At 34.8% G+C, this 9808-nt stretch overlaps 1 protein-coding gene across 1 annotated transcript; it reads right to left on the reverse strand.

Moving 5' to 3' along the window:
* Positions 1-4119: 4119 nt before the first annotated feature.
* Positions 4120-8555, reverse strand: LOC108687974 (endocuticle structural glycoprotein SgAbd-4-like). The gene is made up of 2 exons (XM_018194025.1): positions 8489-8555; positions 4120-4856 (listed from the first exon to the last, which is right to left on the reverse strand). Exons 1-2 carry the CDS (start codon positions 8501-8503, stop codon positions 4476-4478), a joined length of 396 nt encoding a protein of 131 aa, XP_018049514.1. The 5' UTR covers positions 8504-8555; the 3' UTR covers positions 4120-4475.
* Positions 8556-9808: the final 1253 nt, after the last annotated feature.

Raw genomic sequence — 9808 nt, forward strand, 5'->3', positions numbered from 1 at the left:
CTTCAGTATCGCAATTATCCCAGATAGATATAATTTAAACGATTCCATCAATCTGATTAACTACAGACAGATAGAGTTATTTGTTTAAGAGCAGGAAATTGTAATAACTTAATAAAACCCTCAATATATTTACTTATATCTAGCAATATATAAATATACAAGTTCATTTACTTATATCTAGCAATATATAAATATACAAGTTCATGAATGCAAATTTATTCACAGTTATTGACTTCAAATGTGTTGTGCAAAAATAATTATTACAATATTATGAAGAAAATTCTAATTCTATAATCAAGTATTTATTTTTAACTCATTGTCAGTGAAAGGATCTTTTAGATTAAAAATAAATTACTGCCTCTCAATAATGGCGACACTTTTTTAAACATTGGAGGAAGAGAAAAGCAAATATTTATTCTTTCGGAATGTACGGCCGCTTTCTTCGTCTACTTTATTAAGGAATTGGCAAAAATATTTCGAGAGTGGCTACTTGACGTGAGACTAGCAAATTCACTTAAGTTGAATGGACAGACTAAGCGGTAATAGAAAAATCGAGGTTAAAAATGGTCATTGCGGTGAAGGAGAGAACAAATTGTTACATAAGCGAATGATAGCGAGAGTTCTTGCTACTGACTACACCGTTTTCTTGAAATCTGAGATAATTCGGCGAGACAATTCGAGCAACAGGGCAATTACGTTAATGGTAAAATGCGAATTGTGAACCGATTTTCTTATTTGTTTTCACTTTCATTAAGTTCTTATACGTTCTTAATAACCTAATTAGTTTTTACATACATTTGCAATAATTTGATATTGCTATATGAAAGCAAATTAAATTAATAATTAATTTAAGAAGAAATTCGGAAAATGCTCTAAGAAATATCTCTAGTTTAATATAAAATTATTTAATAAATACAAATAAACACATACACACAATATAAACAGTTTATACTGTATTATGCATATATGTTATCACACAACATTTATGGATTAATTGGTGTTCCGCACTGTTACTCACCCAAATTAAATATGCAAATATTGGTAAATTAATTACTCTCCTTTTCCAACCTTTCTATTTTTCTGTTCTCTTTTCTCTCTGTTTTGTTTGTCCTCTGCTTTCTTTGCAGTTAAAATGATTATAGTTGTCAAAGTGAACACATGCGTAAACAAACACGGATTGCTCATTCTGCGGAAATATTCACGTACACCAATTATAATGTTAAATTGTTTACAGAGGCGCGCGTATATATGTATATATGTATGTTTCGCCCATGCGCCACCGCGTTTAATTTGATAATTAATACCAAGCGGTCGCTTCATAATTCAGTTATAAATTCCGCGAATCATGTTTCTTGATTGCGGCAGCAATTTCGATTCGACGGCACGATCATAATCGGTATTTGTTGAATCGTGAGTGCAAATAAGACTGCGATAGATGGAATTAATCGAGGCCGGATAATCGAATTTATGGTACTATTAATAAACATTATGAGTAGCCGGCGATATCACGCCGATGTATCGTCGATATATGCATTCTAATGCGAATTCAGATTAATATTTTGACAAATGCGAAATTGTTATAATATTTATGAATTATAGAGGTACTGGTAGCGCGCCAGCAGTTACGTTTCATGCTATATAAGTATACTACGTGACATATATACCGGAAGAGACACGTTTTGGCACACTTTCTCTAACCGCGAATAATAAAGCTTCGTGCTATAAGAAGAATGCTGTTGTGCTGACAGAATAGTAAATCAACAATTAAATAATTTTCTTCAAGCAATTTAAACATAAAACAATTTTAATCTAAGAACATTTGTAAGATCTATCTCTTTGCGAGATCTTTTTGATTATACGGTGTATTCTTTTATTACAAAAGTGAATAACACAAAAAAATTTGAATTTTGTATTATTATCATAAATAAAATAAATAAAAAGTACTTTATCAATCATCAAAAGTAAACTAATTTAATTTCACAACCAATCTAATAATAGTTTATACCGTTCTTAAGCCTTTCATAAAGAGATTATAAAATACATATCTTCTATAAGAATGATACATTTTGGTGCCGTTCTTTAAAATAAAAAAAAGAGTTTTCTATAAAGAACATTTAAAGTTGAGATAGTTTTGGTAATCAAAATTTGAAGAAGAAATTATTTAAATTTAGTCATTTTAATCAAGATAAATACAAATTATTGGTGATATTTCGAGTTATGTCATTCCACATTTTTTTATAATTTTGTAGGATAATTAAAATAATCATAACTTAAAAAGATTGAAAACAGTTTTCTCTTTTTTTGAAAAATTCAATTTTTTAAGTTATTTTTTGAAGCAAGGGAACGATATTATTACGTGAGATCGAAGATTTGCGAGTAAGAATTATAGCTTTTTATCAAATGTTGAATGAAATAAAACTTTTATCAACTAATTACTTAGTCAAAAGGAACTACACTTTTGGGAAAAATAATTCGAAGCTTGTATACAATTCGTTTTCTTCTTCTCTCTCTCTACGGAAATAAACTTTGAAAGATTTAACCTCGCGCGAGCTTGCGCCGAGAAGATTTATATAAGTTGCTGTTACGTGATGCTATAACAAATTTAGAACACGACTCACGTCCTGCTAAACGGCAATATATGACGAATATCACGGAGCCTGAGGTGAAAGTTCAACGAGAACGCCGCGAGGTATAATTAGTTCCGGTTTCTCCACCCTCGCGAAGCTGTCAGATGTCAACGTCAATGTGTCGAATCGGACCTCTAGATCGACCTTTTTGAAAGTCCCCGGATAGATGACTAGCTCGCGAAAACAAAGCATCGCACGAAGATTATTCCACGATATCAGCATGACGTATTAATTCTCAATATCAGGGAAGTGATGTATATCACTGTTTGATCATTAGAAGAGATGAAAATGATCGAGAAAAGAAACGCGTTAGCACTGATTCGTATCTTCCATGTCTTAGACGTGACGTGACATGAAGTGACAGCCTTTGGAGATTCGATTGCTCTGTACATTGTTCCTTTTTAGATAACGGATCTCTTTGTGTGACTGAAGGTTTGAGTGTCAGTAATAGCGTAAATCGTACAAGATGAAAAGAGTTAAGAGAAGAATGTGTCAGAATTAATTTATATTTGTCATGTCATCGACGTGAAGTGACAGCTCGTTCAGATCATCAGGAAAGGAACATTTTTATTAACCCCCCGATTACCACAGAGAAATCGTAAGATTTATCTGAGCTCGTATCATTATAAAGAAATATTGAAAAATACAGTACAGACTGCTGTCACGAAATCGTCAAGATAAATTATAACGCTGTATGCATTTATAAATTGAGATTTATCTGATCCTACTGCAACAGTTATTTTATCCGAGCTTGATCGTCGCAGGTTTATATAAGGATTAAATTTAATTAGATTGTTACCCGGTGCCATACGTGAATCTTTATTAACGCGTGAGTGGTTAAGTAAACAAGGCATCGAGACGTCTAGACTCTCGTTGCACCAAACGCAAAGTTACCGACAGTCTCCATATGACGCACGTTACATAAGACGCATGTCTTTGTCCATTCTATGTGATTGATTAATGATAGCGAGCAAGGTCTGCTGTAATAAAGACGTGCGCGGCAGCTGTGTTTACAGCGATGTAATATCTTACAGTAATAGTCGCGCGACTTTCTATCGTAAATCAGTCCGACGTAATTGCGACGGCCGGTGTCTATTATATCCATGAATACAGGATTTACTTTAAGTTCATCTTTAATCCCGCGATGGATTGTACATTCCGGAAACAACTGATTCGATGACAGATGCGAGCACATTGAAGAGCATTTTCTATCAAGAATTAATCCAATCAAGGATTAATTCACTTAAGGATTAATTTTGTTACGCGTATGTTAGGGAAATGAATTAATTCTTGATTTGTTGAGAACGGAGATGGAAAGAGAGAGAGAGAGAGAGAGAGAGAGAGAGAGAGAGAGAGAGAGAGATGAATAAATATGCGCCACCACCAACCGCAAATTTGTCCCGCATCCTTCCAACGCTCGCGAATCTGGAGCAGAATTTCGCGTACATTTTCGCATGTTTCGCCGAGGGTATCAGGCTTATTAATAGCAATGTTTCTCCTAAAATGCAACGTTTATTCTTAATGTACCATGACATAACTACAAGTCAGTTACAAAATCGTGGTACATATGTCTCTTTGAATATATATATTTTAATACAATATAATATAAAATATTTAAAATACGCATGTGTATAATATCGTGTACAATAAATATTTACAACAATTTGAACCAGAGTAGTCCGTGTTTATTTCGAGGGTGAGGACGACAACGCGGGGCGGCGGCAACACTCGTCGTCCAGCGTCACCGTAGGTTCATGTATCGTGGATCGTCTTCCATATTCTCGTGGCGGAATAATTACTCATGGAGGTCGTGAGATCACATGCTAGACGGCGGCGCCGGTCGCTGTTTTACACCTGGTTCTCATCTTCCTTGGACGGATGAGCCGCATTCCACTCGAGAGCCTTCAATATTAGCGGCGGGATTTCCGGCGTGGTAGGTAGATGAGCACCCACCGGTTGGAAACCATTCTTGTCGGCCACATATGTCAAGGAGATCGCCTGGCCGTCGTCGCTCGAGTAACTAAAGCCACCCTCTGCCTTCATTGCCTCGTTGTCGGTGCCGACTTCTTCCAGATGACCTTCCTCATTGGCTTTGATTCCGTTACCGGATTCGTAACTCCACTTGTACGACCCATCCGGGTTAGGACCTTCCTGATTTTGGCTGACAATTGGTATCGGTTCGTCGGCAGGCGCTGCCGCGGTGCAGGCTGCCAATGCGATCAAAATTACCTGATAAAAGTATTAATAAATAATTAATAATATAAAAATAAAATTATTGAAAGTTATTGACACGAAAATTTTTCCAATATAATTTTATTTTGCAATTAGGTTACATTTGGAGAAAACGTTTATCAGTCAATCTATTGTCAGTCTATCTTCATCGTTCATTAGACATAAAACAAGGATAGAATATAGCTATAATAGGACACAACTATAATAAAAATAAAATAAGCGATTCCTCGAACACACTGAGCGCTACGATACAAAAAAATTTACACAGTGAGGAAATCAACATGGATTTGCTTACGTTATTGCCTTATGGTGATTGGTCAATTCGCTTACTGTTCACGTTTTACTGATTAAGGATCGATTGTTCCATCTTTGGATAAACTACGTGATTTACGTAATGGATAAACAAAAAGTACAAAAGTAAGAGAATAAAAGAATAAGAAGATAAGAGAGTGAGTTAAAGTTTACCGAAAGATAAAATAACTTACCCTAAGTTTCTTTTTGTGCTGTAATTCTTAAAATATATTTCTCATAAACGAACGTTTTGAAATCGCGTGAGCTATCTTCAAAGTAAATTAAATGACGGAAATTGATTGTCTTATCCTACGTTTATAGAAGTGAGTTCTTTCCAATTACATTATTCAAAAGTTCAAACTTAGGAAAATTTATTATGGAATAAAAATAAAAAAGTTTAGATAGATATTATTATTAGTGGAAAACATTCGATCGTTAAGTATGAAACTCATCAACATTTTTATACATTTATTAATTTTTTACATTTATAAATGTAAAAAAATATAGGAGTAAAAATTGTCTATTATATCGTTAATTGATAAAAATTTCTCGATGTAAAATTAAATTATGTAAGTTAAAAAGTATTAATTGGGCGGAAATAAATACGTGTTTAATGCGGGAAAAATAATTCATGGATGATCGAGCTGCTCGCGATGATACATTTATTGTAGGAATGAATTTTAGTTGGAGAGTCACATTTGATGTTAAATTTTTAATACAGAGAAGTATGCATTTAATTGTAAATTCAAATATTAAAGTCTAATTAATGTAATGTAATTATCCTGCTGACAGTGTAATATGGTATTGCAGTACTCTTGAACAAAATTAATTGCTTTTGTAAAATTATGAAGACTGATGAGATTAGTATTTATTTAATAGTCATTATTAAATCGTTAAAAACGCTCACTATCAATTTATCACTCGGAAATGCTGCGGTGACAGATTTACTGTCAGAACTATCTTAATTAATCTTTTTTTCCCTAAATGTTTCATCCGCGTGTTAACCTCCTATATTTAGTAACTTTCACATCTCTGCTTAGGACACACACGTTTTAACAATACAAATTGCGAATACACGATTCTAATATTGATTGATTGAAATCGCTTGAATATGTCATTATGTTATGAAATTCAACGATATCGGTCGTTGCATCAAAGTCGAGACTACCGGTAAAAGATCTAATACAAACACTGAGATGAAAGTAAAAGTAATATCTATCCTTGGAGATTAAAGATATAACAATTAATTCCGAAGATTGACTTATCAAGTAGGATCTCGATTAAAGTAAATGATTGCGCGAATGAGAACGCACTCGCGGCGAATAATTTAATACCGTGCTGCGATAAAGTATCGAAGTTACGGTATTCGATAACAACGCCGGATTGCGATGCACAGGACTAACAGCCTTAGTTAATCGCCACCGGTTATGTTTGCGGTACGTAAACATCGCATGAACATTAGCCTTCTCGTTTAGCTTCCTTGCTTGAGGCTCACGTTGTTGCACAAGTGTTTATGCGTACGTGCTAATAAACTATCGCTACTTATAGCGATATTTTCGAGGACGCAATTTGCGCGACGTAAAAACGAAATAATTAAGAATAACTAATTATAAGAACAATATATCTGCAATCTCCAATATAATCATATTAATATATAGTATAACATATTAATATCAAAATATTTGTATCGAAAAATTAAAGTTATTTAAGAATTTTGCCTTTATTATACTATTGATTTAACTTTAACAACAACATTTGAAATTGCTAGGTCGGTCATGTTGCGACAGAGAAAGCTGTGCTTTGAACTAATCGAAACGGACTCCGCAGTAGTGATACCGTTTTGAGTCAGACACGACGGGGATCGCGGTAGTATCAGCATTATTAGGTCAGACGCTGTACTTTGAATAACCTTCACAATGCTGACGATTCATATTATTATTGTATAACTCTACAATTTTCTGAATAATTATTTGACACTACAAATAAGACATTATTTTAAATTACAACGAACAAAAAATTCTATAATAGATTATTGAGAACATCAATATTATCCCAAAATTATTCAATAAAACCGAATTGAATTCAATATGTTGATTATGTAGAGACTGTTACACTAAATAAATTATACTGAATACGCTGCTTGTCGAAAACGGAAATGAACAGATACACTATGATTTATGGAAATGTTGTTATGCTTAGCAACTCTTCGATTTTACGTGATTAATATTCATTCAGTCGAAACGCTGTTTACACTAGAATTATCGATGATAAAGATATATCTATTTCTACTATTATTAATAACATATAACATATTAAAAAAAAAAGAACGAAGAAAGAAAAATAAGTTCAATTTAATAATTTACATATTGCAACAAAAATGAAAAATTTCAAAAAATGTAAATAAATCGTTACAAATTTGGCAAAAATTGCAAATCAGTCATTTTTTATTTTGATAGAGTTAAATTATTTCTATAGCTAAAAATAGTAATTGAACTAATTCTAGTTCAATAATAGAATTAATTTAATAATAAAAACTAATTAAAATACAAATTCTACTATTATTAAAATAAAAATGACTGATTTGTAATTTTTTTATTTTAATTTATAAAACTACTTCTGTGTTTTAACTAGAATTATAAAGTCAACACTTAAACTACTAAGTAGTTCTAGTGTTGGTTTTAGTTTTGGTTAGCAATTCTAATTAAAATAGAAATAGTTTTACAAAGTTTAACAAAAAAGTAATTCTAGTTTAAACAAAGCTAGTTCTAGTACGTGAAAGTAATTAAAAGAATAAATATTGCTATCTCACACGTAAGATAAAATTTATCCATGACTCAGTATTTTGTAAAATAAAACTATCTTAGTTCGCAGTTAAAACATTGTATTATCTATTATACGCATTCGTTACTAAACATAACGTACATTGTTTTACACGCGAACGCGACAGATTTTGGGTGTATCCCGATAGTGTCGATCGATATCCTTACACCAACTATCCTCCGGGACACGCTACTTACCCTCCGATCCCGGCTCGCCCCACGTTTCTACCTACCGACATCCGAGTCCTCGGAGTCCTCGGAGTTTCCGGACTCGCTCTATACCGGATATAATCGAGAAGTGTCACTTACAACAACGTAACTCACAGAATGTCCCGATACGCGCACAGGAATCCCACCGCAGAGACCGGAAATGCACGTCAGATTCACACGACCCGGCTACGATTACCCACGAATTGTCTCACGGCGAATGGCGGAAATCGCTCTCCGGCATTCTTGCTTCCCAATCTCCCTTTCTCCCCTCCACCCCTGAGTTTTTTTTTCTCTTAATTAAACGCTTACCAATGACGTGTACATGCTGCGGCAGTAATCGCTGATGGGCAAGTGTTTATCAAGCCCCGCAGCGCTCGTCGTATATATACCCCTGGAGGCATCACCAACACCACCGACGGTCCAATGCACCGATAGTTACTACGTTATGATAGTACGTAGAATACACATGGGGGCACACAGAGGGGCCGCACAGGGGGACAGACAGGGGGGTTTACACGGATCCACGATTTAACACAGCATCATTACGTGTGTGTATGCGTGTGTGTAAGTGTGTCGCTACCGCCGCGCTGGTGAGCTGAGAAACAACACACTCCACATAGCATCGAGGAGAGACCATCTTCCCCGAGATCACCATGTCACACTGCGCTAAATGTCATCGGTTCCCCGTTGGAGGATGCTTACTCAATTGTCGCAATTTCTTTAACGACGATCTGCGCGGGGATCCGTTTTTCTTTTCCATCAATTAGTCGACCGGAAACTCGGACTCGGTGAGTTTGCGATCAGTTAGTATTCTCTCTGACAGACTCATCGGCACGTTCAAGTATATAATATGTATTCCCCATCGTTTCGAATTTATGCGAATTTTTTATTGTTGTTTTAAGAAGACAGAACGATATATGTGTAACACTGTTATGTAACTTTTCTTGTTGCTTCTTTCATGCTTGGATTTCTCCGTTATTTTCTCTTACGGCAAGATGGCCAGTTCAAGGAAATTGCCATTCAGTAATAGAGACACGAGGCAGAAATCTGGAAAGCCTGGTAAATAGAAATAACGTTTCTGTTAGTGGCATCTACCATATTTTCAATCATTCGTATGTGTTTGAGTACCGTTACCGTCAGATTAAAAGATCGAGAGTGAGTGCTCGAGAGATTGTTTCGCCGTGTTGCTGTCGCGTAGATTTATGTTGTGGATTTTTGTAAAAAGCTGTACCCTCTTCATAAAACAACGCATGTATGTGACACATATGGGAAACAGCTTAAACTCATATCTTCTATCGAATTTATTAATCAGACGCCACCCATCACTTTGGCATTTTTCTAGCAATAGTACGGACACGGGAAAATTCAATTCTTCCATTATTTTCTACTTTTTTTTCCAATCTTATCGCTTCATCGCTCACGCAAATGTTACGTAATATTAATCGTCAGTGCTAACGCGCGTTTCTAATCAACAAATCACGACCATCATTAAACAATCAGTTGGTCAAATGGCTATTTACTTCGAGTTTTTTTCTAATTGCAAAGTCTAAATTACTCACGATTTGGCGTAAAATCAAACTCAATATCCCCTGCAGTCCCTAGCCCTGTGAATCGACTGACAAACGCACG

Source organism: Atta colombica, unplaced genomic scaffold (assembly GCF_001594045.1).
Source record: "Atta colombica isolate Treedump-2 unplaced genomic scaffold, Acol1.0 scaffold222, whole genome shotgun sequence".
Taxonomy (NCBI): Eukaryota; Metazoa; Arthropoda; class Insecta; order Hymenoptera; family Formicidae; genus Atta; species Atta colombica.